At 40.6% G+C, this 17,462-nt stretch overlaps 1 protein-coding gene across 1 annotated transcript; it reads left to right on the top strand.

The window, feature by feature from the left end:
* The first annotated feature begins 670 nt into the window (after nt 1–670).
* tmem70 (transmembrane protein 70) lies at nt 671–15,892 on the top strand. The gene is made up of 3 exons (XM_079649939.1): nt 671–942; nt 1,293–1,392; nt 15,231–15,892. The coding sequence occupies exons 1-3, from the start codon at nt 742–744 to the stop codon at nt 15,674–15,676; spliced, it is 747 nt and encodes a 248-aa protein (XP_079506065.1). The 5' UTR covers nt 671–741; the 3' UTR covers nt 15,677–15,892.
* Nucleotides 15,893–17,462: the final 1,570 nt, after the last annotated feature.

Here is a 17,462-nt window from a genome sequence, read left to right as displayed (position 1 = left end):
ATTGTATGATATTTACCTTGTTCATTAAAAATAAAAAATATAAAATATATATATTTTTGAAATATATATATTTTTAAATATTTTCTTTTTTATTTAATATTTTTTTAAATATTTTTTTTGTATGTGGGAAGAGGTGGGGCGGCGCCCCTAGCGCCCCCTATGGGCCGGCCGCCACTGGGAATAATATGATTGTTAATATTATCATATTCATACAGACACACATCGATGAGACAGTTAATTAATGTACTTATTGCAGCAGTCTGCATATTTGGTACCCCTGCTGGTCTAAGAGTTAAACCAACTCATTCAGTTAAAATTCATTAAATTACGTGTGCCACCTTATATATTTATATTTAAGGCTTTACTGATGTGCCACAATAATGTCACCTAATGTTATTGAGTTAAAATATCAATATTGTGGCTTTCCAAGTTAACATTGATTGATATGACTGCGATTAAATCAGCATATACTTCTGCCAGGGGATGCCACCCCTGAAATTTTCCTACCACACTCTTGCCACCCCATGAATATTTGTCTAGATCCGCCCCTGCTCAAGAGAAGGGTTAATGATCTCAAGACCACAGGTCTATGTCGTTAGATATAGATCTCAAATAGAAATAGTAATTTTGTCACTCCACCGGGTGGGGGCAGCAATGCGCTAAATTGCGCCTAGTCTGCCGGAAAAGAAGAAGAAGGAAGCGGAAGCTGGAGATGTTGCAGGAGGCTTCCAGCGTGTGTTCATGGTTCGGTCAGGGTTAAAACAGGTTGAAACAATGAGCATATTTTCTGTGACTGTCCTGCGGAGGCTTCGGCCCAGTGTCGGGGCTCCTTCCTCCAGCCTCATCTACTCTGCAGCGGCTCACATGGCGCCGTCTCCCTGCTCTCGGGGACAGGGGGGGCCGGGTGCGGACAGAAGGTCGTTCCTCCGCCACCACAGCACGGTACGGACCCGGCCTCACATATGATGAAAAGAAGAGGTTAAAGTTAGTCATCGTATTTTGATTATTACTAGTGTGTACCATATGTGTGATGCACTTAGCCTACTTAGGCCTATGTCTTTATTTTTAATTGAACAATATCACGTTTTGTCATTATGAAGCAGCACTGTTATATTGCTGCTTCACGTAATCCAAGCTCAAAAGAATGACGGCTTCACTTCTTTACTAAATCTTCTTCTGTTTATTCAACATCTCAGGGTCTAACAATAATGTTCCTGACAGAACATCAAATACTACTCTAGGGACAGTCTTCCCTGCCAAATCCAGCGTTTATGGTGTGTTTTCTGCTCTAGGTGCAGTTGTGCAGTGTGTCGTCCCGTTGTCTCTCCACAGCGACACACTCTGAGGACGGAAAGCTCATCTACTCCGGCAACCTGGGCACTGCTGTTCGAGGTGAATCCCCTTTATCCCCTTACACCTACATAATGTTGTCTTTCATCATGTGAAACTGTTAAATATGTTCTTTATTCTCGCGTCCAGGAGAGAAGCTTTAAAATGAGACTAAATGGAGTCTCTGAAAAGATTCAAATGGGATACTTTAATTAAAAAAGGCGCGGTAGTGTTACAGACAAAATATTGTTCCGGCAGAAAACAGCTGTGATCTGGTTCTCCTGAGCAAGAAGAAGACAGCGGATCTCTCCTCCGGCGCTGCTATATACAGGACTGTCTCAGAAAATTAGAATATTGTGATAAAGTTCTTTATTTTCTGTAATGCAATTTAAAAAAACAAAAATGTCATACATTCTGGATTCATTACAAATCAACTGAAATATTGCAAGCCTTTTATTATTTTAATATTGCTGATTATGGCATACAGCTTAAGAAAACTCAAAAATCCTATCTCAAAAAATTAGAATAGTTCCTCAGACCAAGTAAAAAAAAAAGATTTATAACAGCAAAACACAATCAAACATTTGAAAATGTCCATTAATGCACTCAGTACTTGGTTGGGAATCCTTTTGCACGGATTACTGCATCAATGCGGCGTGGCATGGAGGCAATCAGCCTGTGGCATTGCTGAGGTGTTATGGATGCCCAGGATGCTTCAATAGCGGCCTTTAGCTCATTAGCATTGTTGGGTCTGGTGTCTTTCAGCTTCTTCTTCACAATACCCCACATATTCTCTATGGGGTTCAGGTCAGGGGAATTTGCAGGCCAATCGAGGACAGTAATGCCATGGTCAGTACACCAGTTACTGGTGGTTTTGGCACTGTGGGCAGGTGCCAGATCATGCTGGAAAATGAATTCCTCATCTCCATAGAGCTTTTCAGCAGACGGAAGCATGTAGTGCTCTAAAATCTCTTGGTAAACAGCTGCATTTACTCTGGGCTTGATGAAACACAGTGGACCAACACCAGCAGCTGACATGGCTCCCCAAACCATCGCTGACTGTGGGAACTTCACACTGGATTTCAAGCAACTTGGATTTTGCTCCTCTCCAGCCTTTCTCCAGACTCTGGCGCCTTGACTTCCAAATGAAATACAAAACTTGCTTTCGTCTGAAAAGAGGACTTTGGACCACTGTGCAACTGTCCAGTGCTTCTTTTCCTTAGCCCAAGTCAGACGCCTCTTCCGTTGTCTTGAGTTCAGAAGTGGCTTGACCATGGGAATACGGCTATTGTAGCCCATTTCCCGGACACGTCTGTGAACAGTGACTTTTGATACCTGGACTCCAGCTTCAGTCCACTGTCTTTGAAGCTCCCCCAAATTCTGGAAGCGACTCTTCTTCACAATGCTGTTAAGGCTGCGGTCATCTCTCTTGGTTGTGCAGCGTTTCCTGCCACATTTCCCCCTTCCAACAGACTTTTTGTGGATGTGCTTTGAAACTGCACTCTGTGAACAGCTTGCTCTTTGAGAAATTTCTTTTTGTGTCTTACCCTCCTGATGGAGGGTGTCAATGACGGTCCCCTGGACAGCAGTCAGATCAGCAGTCTTCCCCATACTTGTGATTTAGTTTACTGAACCAAGCTGAGTGTTTTTCAAGGCTCAGGAAACCCTTGCAGGTGTTTCGAGTTAATTAGACGATTCAAGTGATTCGTTGAACACCCTACTAGTATACTTTTTCATGATATTCTAATATTTAGAGATAGGATATTTGAGTTTTCTTAAGCTGTATGCCATAATCAGCAATATTAAAATAATAAAAGGCTTGCAATATTTCAGTTGATTTGTAATGAATCCAGAATGCATGACATTTTTGTTTTTTTAATTGCATTACAGAAAATAAAGAACTTTATCACAATATTCTAATTTTCTGAGACAGTCCTGTATATCCTCTGCTGGCTCCTCCCCGCCAGCCGGCTCACCTCGTCTCCAATGTCCGTTATTGCATTTAAACAGAGGATAGGTTCTTTTCACATTCAATATATGCTTAACACGCCGTTTCTCCTCATATTCTCTTTCATCACTTTTCATTTAACACATTCTAAACGCTGTAATCAATACTCTAAACAATACTTCTCGGCTCGTTTGGTTTCCGGTCATTCCGGATGTTGTCACATGCTACTCTCGTCTGTAAACAATAATGTATTCAAATAAACTGTACTTTCATTTAATATTCAACATGGTAGTATCTCGACATCTATCGTTGTAGTGTTAAATCAGTAGGTTTCGGTTTTCACCAAAACAAGTCATTTCGCTTCTCAATTCACCTCTTTAGGAAATCGTATATTAGCCACATGCTACATGCTAACCGTAGATGAAGGATTTTCAGAATAAAAGCTTAACTGCTTGTGCACAAGAATTTCTGGTTTTTCAGTATAAAAGAGCGTTTGAACTGACGGTATGTTTAAGCTACATTATACCATCAAAACATTGATTTTAATTTCTAACAGTCCCTCCTTACACACCTAAAAGGTGTGTATAATACTGAAATCAATGAGTTCTTCATCTGAACTTTGCATATTACATATCTCATATTAACAAACATACAATCAAATGGAATGGTTTCACAGCCGGCTTTACAAAAATACAAAATAAATTATTGTCTGTGTTCAAACATAAAAGTTTTCCCTTGTGCATAACTTCTAGTGTTTACATTCAATATCATTCTTCAAAATAGCAGCAATGGCTTGGTATCAGAACATTTCTTCCTCCCTCCTTTCACAGAAACCGTTCTCATACCACACTCGGTGTTAAGGCACTTGTTTTTAAAAAGTGAAAAGAAACAAACCATTTTAGAATAGCATAAAATAATAAAGTCAAATAAAATGGAATAGAATAGTGTAAAATTAATTGGAATAATAAAAATATTAAAAATATACTATCTTGGAATAGTATGAAGTAAATTGAAATGGATTCACTCCATTTTAATTTTGCTCACTTCTTCACATGATTTCATCATTTAAAGAATCACATCGGCTGGACATTCATTGATCAATCTCATCTCCGAACATCCATATCATTTAAACTAACTCATCATTGTCATCCACATCTGTATACGGGGTGGGTCGTCTTGTTCTGCTAGCATTTGTAACCGTCTCCTCCTGAGAAATTTACCCTCCCTCCTTTCATACCATTTAAGGTATGAAAGTAATATGTTCTCTAGAAGGGGCCGTTGTACGTTCTACTCTGGGGTACGGCATTCTAGACAGTCATTTCTGGGAGAAGATATTGGTCAGTTACAACAGTTGTAGAGTTTCATCACTTAAAAGTTCCTACTCAGTACCTTTGGGTGGTCTGTTCTAATGCAGTGATAGAGTCCCTGAAATGGTGTGAAAACTTGTGGAATATCAATAACTCATTATACTAATTTATTTTCAATTCTGGTCTACTTAAATAGCTATGCTAACCCCTTTTACAGTGTGTGGAACCTTGGGTGCCCGAGCATGTGATAACTTCTCCCTCCTTTAACAAGGATTTTAAAAACAGAAGTCATTTCATTAATGGTTTGTAGTTTAATTCAGGAATTTACATTAATGGCAGATATGTTTCTCCTTTAAATAACATCTCTAAAAGTCAGGTCATCTGGTGAATGGATGACCTTTAGGAGCTGGTGGCGCTTGTCTTTTAAAACTCATACTCTGGTGCCGTGCGCTCCCTCTGAAGCTGCAAGTAAGATTTAAAACATCTGCAGGGTGGGTTGAGCGACCCCTTCTCCCTAAACGATGTTTGTTGTAACAAATATGCACCATCACAATGAGTGCTCCAAGGCCCTGCATGTATTGCTCCCAACTACATTAGTTTTAAAAAAAAAATAAACTTTGCTTTTGCTCTTTGCCCAGTGTCATTTTAAAACTCTACATCTTGGACGAAAAACAAATGTTATTTCCACCTTAATCTTCCCTCTTGAGGTAATAACCATGCTACAATGGAGAAATCAATACTCTAGATTGGAATACCATCTTTGGCTTGGTACTAGCTCTACCTTTAACATTTTCCATACAAATAAAGATTTGTCTGCTTTTATAGAGTGGTTAGTAAAACCATCCCTTTAAACTGTAGGTCTATACTGTAACAAATTCAATCTTACCCAAATTCACACATGAATAAAAAACTCTTAAAGAATAATTTGTTCATATGATGAAAAGATTGAATAATATGTTCTACCCTCAGTGTGTTTGTAGGGTTATTTAATAGTTTCCTCTTTATAAATTCACCAGTTGATTAATTCATGGCTAATAAATCTTTTTCTTTACGTATTTCTCGTTGGTGAATAAGTGTGTTTATGTGTAAACTCACAAACTCCCGTTTTCCTTCTCTCCCCCTCTGGTTGTCAAGCCACGACCCCCTCACATTCTGCCGGACCATGCCAACTCCTCCGTCCTGTCCTCTTCTCCGTCCACCTTCTCCTCAGTCCATCTGCTCTTGGATCCTTCCGCTGTAACTCTTTTCAGTGTCCCATCTGCTTTGCTTTTCATCTCCTCCTTTACAGTCTCTACTGGTTGCTTGGAGGGCGTATTCCGCTCTCATGTCCCACACTCTGCTCTTGTGCCCAAATCTTGTGGCTCAGCTTGGAACTTCATGTCCTGTGGGGGACCGATGAGAGTGTGCCTTTTTATGTCACCTGGTTTTGGTTCTGGATGCCTCAGGTGGAGATAGTTCTGGATGCAGCGTTGGAGTTGTTGGTTCAGCTCTGGTTCTCTGTCTGTTCTATGGAGGAGGAGGAGTCTTCCGTGGTGAGGTCTTTTGTCTGCTTGGACGATGGGGTCGTAGCGTTCTGACAGGTGGAGAGAGAGAGAGAGAGAGAGATCTCGGGACGCATTATCTATAGTTAATTCTAACACACTGAGGTAAAATAAATCCAACCTTTTCCACTCTATTTTCCTAATCTTACTATCTATCTTAGTTGTTAAATGTTATCTAAACACAATTCATGTCTACTAATAATTTTACCATATCCCTAAACATTGCCTTCACCCACTGTAACATGTTTATTCCAATTAACTCTTTCAGGAAACCATTTTCTTCTATACATTTAAATACCTACATGTTTCAAGCACCACATATTTCACACACTATAAAAGAACGTCTCCATATTTTCTCCATCACTTTAAATCTCACTGTTATTTAGAACCGTAGTAACTTTTGTGACTGGACATATCTGCAATGTCGCCACTATCTGCTGGGGAATCTTGTTCATAGAGTTTGTACGTACAAAGCTGTACTTGTGGGTTAGTAGCCTGTGTCTAACAATCATTTTCAATAATTGTGCTCAGGTCACCGATCGGTTGTTCATAGCTTAACAGGGGGTGTTTCTGGTACAGACTAAAACATGGATCCAGTGTATTTAGAGATTCCCCTAATCTGTAAATCCCCATCACTTACATATCCCAATCACTTAAACCCATCTCATCATTTGATACAAGAACTGCATATAAGGGGGTGAATAATCTTGATTATAACCGCCTCTTGTTTGGGACCGAGTATTTCTAACTCCTCCTCTTGTTGCTCAGCTGATCTTTTGGCTCTGGGGATAAGTGAAAGTCTCTGAAACCCAGCTGGAGTCTTGTTAGTGATGTGGGCATTCTATGAGTGAACTAATGGATCCATGTCTTACATAATATTGTACTCCCCTTCCAACCAGAAAGGTGCCAAGTGTAATGAGCACAATCAACAATGCTATTCTGACTCTTATCCCTAGGGGACCCCACAATTGGTTTGGCTTTGTTCTTGTCATCATCTCTATTTTATCCCTGGTTGTGTCCGTTACAGAATTTAAATAATGAGTACAAAAATAACATAAGAAATTGGACTCTTTTTACAGATGTAAAAGAAAAAATAGGTTTTCACATTAATGTACAGTCTATAAAAATCTATAGACAATTTGTCTTTTGAGCTGTTTCTATCTTTATCTTATTTCTATTTATTGTTTTGTTCCAGCTCTGCCAAATCAGTCCTAACTCCCAATAATGTTCTGGAAGTCGCCAGTGAAGGGTGACAATGTGTGAGGTGGTGTCAATTTGCTCCTTTTTCTTTACCTTTAAACCGGAGCGCGTTTGAAGTTCGTTACAACTTTTCATGCTTCCGTCCACCGGGGATCAGCCCACTGTCTTTTGTGAACTTTCACCCTCACCCAATCACCTGGCCGAACAGGAGTCTCTTCTGGTGTCTCGTCTGGTATCTCTGTAGTTTTCCTAGCCTGCTGTGTAGACAAAACTTGCATAATATTACTCAGAGTTCTGACATATTCATCCACTTCTATTTGTCTAATATCTAAAACTGGACCACTCCCTCCTTGGAGAAGGCCCGAGCTTCGGCATATCTCTTGTTGACTACATGTTATTATTTATTAACTACAACGTCACTGAAATCAACATATCTGTATAATCATGACACTCCCTCCTTTGAGCATAAAATGCTCAATTAATATTGCAATGATTACCCTATTCTGAACAGGACATGTAAAACCCATAACGTTGCATTAAAGAAATATAACTTCTCCGTGTACCCACAAGGGGTACAAAAATATCGTATGATTTATGGTTTTCCGATGGTATAAATGCATATTCACTAAAAAAAAATCAGCAATTAGCACTTCTAATAGTTTACTTGTTTCAATAATGGCTTTTGTAATGGTATTATGCATCATCGTTGCTGCGAAAAACCATACCCCTGGTGTCGCTAATGCGTCTCAATAATTCTAGGATTAGAGGATTGGTTGACACTGCTGAACTAACATATGATAAAATAATATTTCTCCAAACTGCAGGGAAAATATGAACTATTCTCTCAGAGAGTGACCTGCATGAAGGGCTGGTGCCCCTCACTCAAATGAGATATTGCCTTACGCACAACACTATAAATCAGTAAAGTTACTCAAGAATAAATAAATAAAGACTGATTCTTGAAACTGTTGTAAAAACCCTACAACTTCTTCATCCAAGCTCTTAATCAGTGTTATGTTATTTAATCTGCGGCTCACGCCTTAAAACAGATACTTCAGACCGATTATAAAATTGTGTTTTATGAGAAAAATGTAATCTGACTCCATAAATCAAATAATTGTTTGATTAAAAACTGCACTTCTGGCTAACAATAAATGAAGTTCCCCTTTAAACACAGCCCCGGTCTTCTGACGGGGTCCATCTATGTACTGGCTGGAAAATGTTGGGCCAGTCTCTGTCGCTCTGTCACTGTTCTCCCGCTAACAGTCACTCTCTATTTCAGCTGGGTTCTTGTTGACTTCTTCACAGGTTTGAGACAAGCGACCCTATCGGACACCTCCCTTTGTAGCCAGACTTCACCACAGCAGAATCGAGTTTCTGTTTTCAGGTCTGGACAGCTTCACGTCAGGTGTATCGCCGCCCCTTGCATATTTTGGGTGGAAGCCCGTCTTCTTGACCTCACTAGTTGTGTGGACACAATAGTTTTCTGTGTGGGGGAACAACATCACTCGTAATGTATTTTCCTTCTCATAATTACAAAAATAGTCTGCTAAATGTTCTACTCTGCTACTTCTAATCTGTGGATGCTCTGTGTAAATGCAATATTCTACTCACTATCTTTTAAATAACATTCAACCTCTCCCTCCTGTGGTGACATATGTGGCTCTATGTAGCTGGATTTCCAAATACTCTAGTGCTGAAGATGCATCACCTGATGGTCTGGTCCTCTAAGCTTCCTCATTGTTGTGGTTGATACCAGGCTGTCTGCGGCATTTGGTTCATGTTTGGAAATTCTGTACGTCTTTGACATCTCTGGGTTGCTTGGTATTTCATATCATTGTAAATGAGATGTTGTCTCCATTCTTCAATGGGTATAGCGTCTAATGCCACCACATCTCCCAGGCTTGCCTGCACTGATTGGGGAAGGGCGTTAATGACCGCGTTCTTCCACAGCATTACGACAGACGGTGAAACGTCATGTCGTTCTGCAGTGGAGTCCTCCCACACTCCTTCACATCTCTTCAGGAAGGCATACATGTCTTCCCCCGGTTCTTTTCTCAGGCTGTTGAGGGCATGTAAACTCTGTGTTGTTGGGTAGATGTGACGAATAGCAGCCCAATAATTCGACCTGATGTAGTTGAATGGAGTGTCATCTGGGTCATTTGTGCAATTGGCCTCGGAATCTATTGCTCTCACTTCAAGTCGTCTTTCAATCCGTCCGAGCAGGGCCCTCATGTATCCCAAGCACAGGTGGTCCTGGGCTGTGTATCTCTTCAGATCATTCACCCACTTCTGACCTCCTTTCGTGAGTGGAGGTAGCTTTGACACTAATGCTTCCATGTCCCTGTGAGTCCATGATTTGTATTGAAATCCTCCTCTTCCAGCCGCTATCAATGGCATGGAGGTATATGCACCGGTTCTTCGTTCTTCTTGTTCTCTCCGTTGTCTATCTGCAACAATGTCATTATGGGCTTCAACTGACTTTCGTCTCTCTTCAATAATGTCATTATGGGCTTCAACTGCCTTTCGTCTCTCTTCCATTCCTCTGTTGAGTTCCTTTTTCATTATTCTGCCGAGTTCTTCCACATGTAAGCTGTTTGTCAATCCTTGGCTGGCATCTTCCAGATGGAGTACCAGACTTGCAACCATAGCTTTTCTTTTTTCAGCTCTGTTCATAGCAATGTTTACAGGTCCATACCAAGAGGGTTGTCCGGCTTTGATCCATGTCCTCTGTCTTTTACTTGAAACTGTTAAAGCATCGGATCTGATTTTTACCCTTTCCTTGATATCTGCAGTTGAGCCTGGCCCTGCGTCTAGTCTCAACTTAGTTTGTTTTGGTGACATGTTCTGTAATTATTTATGAACTTATCAAAGATGAAGCACTAATCTTCTGACTAGCACCTTCGTTGCTGTTCGTCCGAACTTTAACTTTTTTTTTTTTTTTTTTTCTTGCTCAAGGTTTTATTATTTTTATAGATTTTTTTTTTTTTAAGTTTAAGGTAAAATATGAATAAAGTTAAATATATAAAAAATATGCAAAATTAAAATATGAAATGTTAAAATAAAGTTGTACCGTGTATGGTTTTGACTTTGAAATATGAATTTGGTTCAAATTCACAATGTTATGGTGTTTCCGCTATTTGGGTAATAATTCTGTACTACCACCAGAGTGCGCTATTTTAAATTCCAGCTTAATCCACTAGGGAATAGCTGTTTCAAAACTGACTCGTTTTTAACAAGGAGAAACTTAGTTTCCTCAAAAATATCTTTAAAATAGGAATTTACACTATGGTTAAACAACACAGCACATAACCGCCAAAACACATTTGCAAAGAAGAATATTCACAAAACCGCCAATACACATTTACCAGCAGAAGTACTTCCAATAGTTCTAACTCTAACAAGAAGTATGATGTTCTTTAGAAGATGGAATGCCTAGCCTCAGTGTGTTAAAGCAAACAGAGTACTTCAATTAGCATTTCATGAAATGGTGACTGCCGTGTGGCTCACCGTGAACATGAGGTCAAGACAAGATGGCAACTGGTTTTCCAACCTTTGACCTGAAGAACAAAGGGATTTGAGAAAACACCTGGAGTTGAAATTGGTGAGGTGATATTTTGTCTAGTAAATTCAACACACAACACTGTAGTTTAAAATAACATTTCTATTTAGTTTACACTGATAAATGGGCCTCATACCCTTACGTCATAGCCCTCTACCCATGTTCGTAAATGTTTTGACTTTAAGAGCCAGTATGGTCTGTTTAAATGGGCCTCATACCCTTACGTCATAGCCCTCTACCCATGTACGTAAATGTTTTGACTTTAAGAGCCAGTATGGTCATCTCTTCTGTTTAAACACGCTATTTATGGGACAAATAGGACGCTAAGCAAACACAATCAGAAGAATATCGTCTATCTAACGCACGAATGTCGCACTTCCTGCCGTAATCCACAACGCAATGTCTTGAAAAACAGAAATAGAGTAACCACTGAAAGCTTCAAACTCCTCAGGCCTTTTCCTTGAAAAAGGACTTTTTTAAAACAGCCTCACGCTGTTGTTACACAAAACACTCACTCCAATAACCTTAGCTTCAAACTTTGGCTGTGTCTTTGCCTCAAGCAGTCCCGACTGCTTAATGGCCTAAAACCATTCACGTAAAACGTAAAACGCAACAAAAGACACATATAGTGATTGGCCTCTAGCCGACATGTAATAACAGACAAACGAATAGCATGCAGGGTTAAATAGAAAAAAAGAAATTGAACTCACCCTGCCTGTAACAAAGCAACGCCACGTGGTATGATACCAATATTTATCAATTTAGGCTTGTTTTAACTTAAATTGCACAGCTATTTTCAGGATCCGCTGGCCGCCGTCAAACACACAGAACTAACATTGTCCTACATTAACTATTGAAGAATTCGATATAACAGGTTTCTCCTTACCTAGTTGATTTGAGCTCTCTGTATGTTGAACGGATGCCAGCGGGTCCAGCAAGCAGCCTGCTGTAGTCTCTCCCGGTTTTGCGAGATCCTGGCTAGCTCGCCAATTGTTAAATATGTTCTTTATTCTCGCGTCCAGGAGAGAAGCTTTAAAATGAGACTAAATGGAGTCTCTGAAAAGATTCAAATGGGATACTTTAATTAAAAAAGGCGCGGTAGTGTTACAGACAGAATATTGTTCCGGCAGAAAACAGCTGTGATCTGGTTCTCCTGAGCAAGAAGAAGACAGCGGATCTCTCCTCCGGCGCTGCTATATATATCCTCTGCTGGCTCCTCCCCGCCAGCCGGCTCACCTCGTCTCCAATGTCCGTTATTGCATTTAAACAGAGGATAGGTTATTTTCACATTCAATATATGCTTAACACGTCGTTTCTCCTCATATTCTCTTTCATCACTTTTCATTTAACACATTCGAAACGCTGTAATCAATACTCTAAATAATACTTCTCGGCTCGTTTGGTTTCCGGTCATTCCGGATGTTGTCACATGCTACTCTCGTCTGTAAACAATAATGTATTCAAATAAACTGTACTTTCATTTAATATTCAACATAGTAGTATCTCGACATCTATCGTTGTAGTGTTAAATCAGTAGGTTTCGGTTTTCACCACACCAAGTCATTTCGCTTCTCAATTCACCTCTTTAGGAAATCGTATATTAGCCACATGCTACATGCTAACCGTAGATGAAGGATTTTCAGAATAAAAGCTTAACTGCTTGTGCACAAGAATTTCTGGTTTTTCAGTATAAAAGAGCGTTTAAACTGACGGTTTGTTTAAGCTACATTATACCATCAAAACATTGATTTTAATTTCTAACAAAACCCAACACTGAACTTTAAATTATAATTTTTTTAATCAGAGCCCCATATACAACAACACAAATGTCATCTTTTATTATGCTCCAAGATACAAATTGAAACATTAAAACAATTAATTTGTTATTTACTTCATGCAAGACAAGGATTATTTTGCATCACTTTCATTGTTAATCATATATTAATGATGAGGGTGTGATCTGTATGGGCTCAGAACAGTCTCATAATACACACATGCACACAGAAGGATTCACACTTGTATTTCATGATCCGCAAAAGGATTCACACTTGTATTTCCGGATCCACACAAATGTGTTCCGTTTCATATACATGTAAATAAAATCCAAATACAGAAAAAAGTTTTACATATGTATTTTTGATCCTCACATATTTGTTTTCCGTTTAAATCCCCTGAACCTGCAAACACAACCCGCTTTCTGTGCATGGATCGCTGTGCATTCGTGTGTGGGTTTTTTGAGACTCCCCTGATGGTCAGCCGATTCGTACTTGTAATTTTTTCTATCTATAGCCAATCAGATGTCTCCTCAATTCTAAGCCAATCATGACGTAGCGCTTCATGTAGGCCTGCGCGTTTTGCGCAGTCCGGAGCTGACAGGTCCATGGAGCCTGCCTGCAGGCGCTAATCTCAGGACACCTCCACTCAAATATGAGCCTTTATATTATTAAGGTACAGCGCCACTTTCCGAACCGTTAATTAATGCTTGTGTGTACACAAAAACGGCAGGCAAAACCGTTTTAAATGTGTGTTTCCTGTATGGCGAATACAGCTGCTTTATTTATGTCTGTATGAAGTTGTTGTGAGTGTGGAGGGAGCAGCTACAGGTTAGCTTAGCCTAATCGATCAGTGCATTACGAAGCCAGTGCTAGACAGTGAACTGTCAACGGGGGGAGCCCCGCCGGTCATTATCGGCCGACATTCACTCTGAATAGTTTGATCGGTGCTCTCTATAAAGGCCGATCAGGAGAGCTGGATCTGATCGATATGGACATAAACGCGAGTGAAGTATAACCGGACACGAGAGAGGGATCAGATCAGCTGCTGAGTCTGACGGAGACACGCAGCTCTGCATGATCACCTGAAGCTCCGCCCTCTGTTTAGCAAGCTGACCGGTCAGCGCAAAATGCGTACATGAAGTGTCATGAACGCAAGCAATCATACCGTCGTGGGGGTGCGCTCATGTGATTGGCTTAGAATGAAGGAGACATCTGATTGGCTATAGATAGAAAAAATGACAAGTACGAATCGGGTGAGCGTCAGGGGAGTCTTAAAAAAAACCACACACAAATGCACAGCGATCCATGCACAGAAAGCGGTTTGTGTTTGCAGGTTCAGAGGTTTTAAACGGAAAACAAATATGTAAGGATCAAAAATACATGTGTAAAACTTTTTTCTGTATTTGGATTTTATTTACATGTATATGAAACGGAACACATTTGTGTGTGCATTGAAAAACACAAGTGTGGATCCGGAAATACAAGTGTGAATCCTTTTGCGCATCATGAAATACAAGTTTGAATCCTTCTGTGTGTATTATGAGACTGTTCTGAGCCCATAGATCTGTACCAAACTAAGATTTGTTCATAAGTCTGTATAAATTGATTTGTAGACAAGGCCACTTTCTTTGGTACTAGAACTAGCTGCGATTTCGATAGTGTTTAAAAATCAAAAATCCTTTTAAAGTGCTCCCACAATAGCCGCGTTCACACCGCAGTACCTTTCCCACTTTAGTTCCGATATAGTTCCGAAATGTCGCGTTCACACCAAAAAGTGGTAGTAGTTTTAGGACTTTTTTTTACCCCCTTTTCCGTCCCTGCTAGAGAGCAGGTACTTTCGTGGGAGAAAAAGGTTCCTATGTCTGATTGGCTGGGCGGAATGCAAACAACGCCCCGTAAAACTCCCAAAAAGTTTTGTGAGGCCGCCATTTTATTATCCTCGCATTAGCATTAGCCCAGCGCAGAAACGCAGAGAGACTAATTTATGGCAGCACAAAAGAAAACATGGGAGCGGTGGAGATGAGGAGGTGTCGGCGTTCTGGCGATTTACTCTGAAGGCTTCAGTCGAAGCTGCTGGGAGTCCCAGCAGCTTCGACTGAAGCCAGTCCCCAACTCCGGGGACTTCCGGCCGGGGACTTCGGGTGGCAGTATACGCCGTGAAGTTGTTTGCGGCCTGCCAGTAAACCCAAAGCAGCAGCAGAAGAAGAAGTTGTGACTTCCTTTGCCTAATCCACCCCCAGGAACTTATTCCGGTGTGAACACGATCTGTACTTAGTTCATCAGAACTAAAGAGTTCTGATGAACTAAGTTCTCATGAAGCTTTGTGGGAAAAGTGGTGCAGTAATGGGGAAATGAACATGAATAGAGCAGTGCAGATTAAAGGCAAATTTAAAAGAGCATACTAAAATATTAAACTTGTAAATCAAAAAATTACCAATCAGATTATAAATTGTCCTGGATAATATCATATTTTACAGTCATGGAAAATGGAGGCCAGTCATAGAATACGTAATACGTACGCAGGAGTACTCTTCTCCTGTAACCTGTGTTGTCTGGATCTCCTGTCAGGTGTGAAGCTGTTCTCTTACAGCTCCAGCGGGGCCAGCCTCCTCATCATGCCTCAGATCCTCCTGAAGACCGGGTTGGGTGTCCAGAGCCTCGCCCTACAGGCTGCATTCTGTGGAGTCGTGGGATTTTTCACCTTCATCACCCCAGTCGTCCTCCACTTCATCACCAAGGGCTACGTGATCCGCCTTTACCACAGCCCAGACAGAGAAAAGTACACCGCCATCACCTACAGCGTGTTCCTCACTGAGAAGAGGAGCGTGTTCCACCAAAGGCAGGTCCGGATCCCGGCTGTCAGCCAGATGTTCACCACCTTCTACGCTGGTGACACAGGGCTGCTGGTGAACCCTGACATGTTCCCCCTTCCACATGACTACAACCACCTGATGGGCTACGATAAGCCCTTTAGCTTTAGCACAGATGATGTGGATAGACCTGACCAGAGCTGAAGCAGCTTAGTGGTCCACGCTTCCAAACTGCACAGTGTGTATATATATATATATATATATATATATATATATATATATATATATATATATATATACTCACATTTCTACCAGGATGGACCATCTGGCACCCCAAAAATGACTTGACAAACATTTATTTTTTCATTTTCATGTCAATATTTGGAGGATCTTTCATGTTAATAAATGATGTCAGTTGAACCGTTTAAAAACACTTTCCCTTTGTGTGTCTATACAATTGTGTCATGACTGTGCACATTAAAGCGATACATAACACATGAAATTCCATAGTTTTATTATCCGTTATTAAACATAAAATATTTCCTACTGTTGTCTGAGTAGGGCGGGATATAATTTAATGTAATGCTCCAGTCCTACAGGATGCAGAAAAGGTAAACAGTACAACTTGAACATTTTTGATTTAAATTTCAACTGATCTTTACGCTGAGGTCAGCTGGATCCTTTCTATGAAGGATCAGCGGTCCACTCAGAGATCCCCCCCACCATGACTGACCTCACCTTATCCCTGAAGAGATGCAGCCCCCCTCCAGAGGAAACACATTTCAAACGCTTGTATATGCTGTCCTGTTCATTCGTCATGACAGTTTGGATCATTGGAAAGTATTCTAATTTATTCTGTATATTTCATAATGTTTAGATACTCCTCCAAGCATGGATACTTTTTACAGAGAATATGTTTATATTGTTCTTCCTTTGAACTGATTGCTCCCCCTTTCATGGTGTGTTGACACACCTTTGGATTTTTTGTGGCAATCATTTTCCCCAAAATAAATTGAAAATACAATCTACTTTTCAACCTTTCAATTGTTGTTTTGTATATAGTTCAACAAAATTGTTGGAACCATATACAATTGTTGTGAGATCTCATTTGTTTCCTTTCAGACTTTGGCCCTCATGACTTTGGCCCTCATGTTGCCTGAACGATAATAGCATCTTCCTCAGATGCCCGCCTGGACTCACTGCATGTATGATCGCTTCAATACTCTGTGTCTTTTCCCCTGTCTGAAACCCACATCTCTGCTTGTCTGGCTGACATCTCTCAGTGGATGTCTGCTCACCACCTGAAGCTCAACCTGAACAGGAATGAATGAACGGCTCTTCATCCCAGGTGAGGACTATCCCATCCTTGACCTGTCCATCAACATTGGCACCTCTGTTGTTTCCCGACTCAGACTGCAAGGAACCTGGGTGTGAGTCTGGGTCTTGAGCACGGGCCAGATGCTGCATTTTCCGACGCTCCACAAACACATCACATCCCCGGCACAAATCACGGATGTGATGACAGATTTCATTTCAAGGTTGAAAGAGAACTTTGCCGGTCGATTGGACTTGCTCTGCCCACAGAGGTGATGGGCTTTGCCAGAGACCCCTTCACTGTTGCAAATAGGGGGACGTATCAACCAGAGCAAAGGAAGTGGTCCGCTGCATCAATGAGGGGAAATTTACACTGGAACTTATTGACATGCAGTCATCCGTAACCATGGCACAAGAGCAGCGCACTAACGGGCAAGCGAAGTTTTGGAGTTGCGTCAACAAACAGCAGATCCCTAACGTTCAGAGAGTCTGTGTGCTCAGTATGTTTGGATCAACATCAGTGGCGGCCGGCCCATAGGGGCGCTAGGGGCACCGCCCCACCTCTTCCCACATACAATTTTTTTAATTAAAAAAACATATTAAATTAAAAAAAAAATATTTAAAAAAATATATATTTCAAAATATATATATTTTTTATTTTTAATGAACAAGGTAA

Source organism: Notothenia rossii, assembly GCF_949606895.1.
Source record: "Notothenia rossii genome assembly, chromosome: 9".
NCBI lineage: Eukaryota > Metazoa > Chordata > Actinopteri > Perciformes > Nototheniidae > Notothenia > Notothenia rossii.
This window is presented reverse-complemented; position numbering and strand designations above follow the sequence as displayed.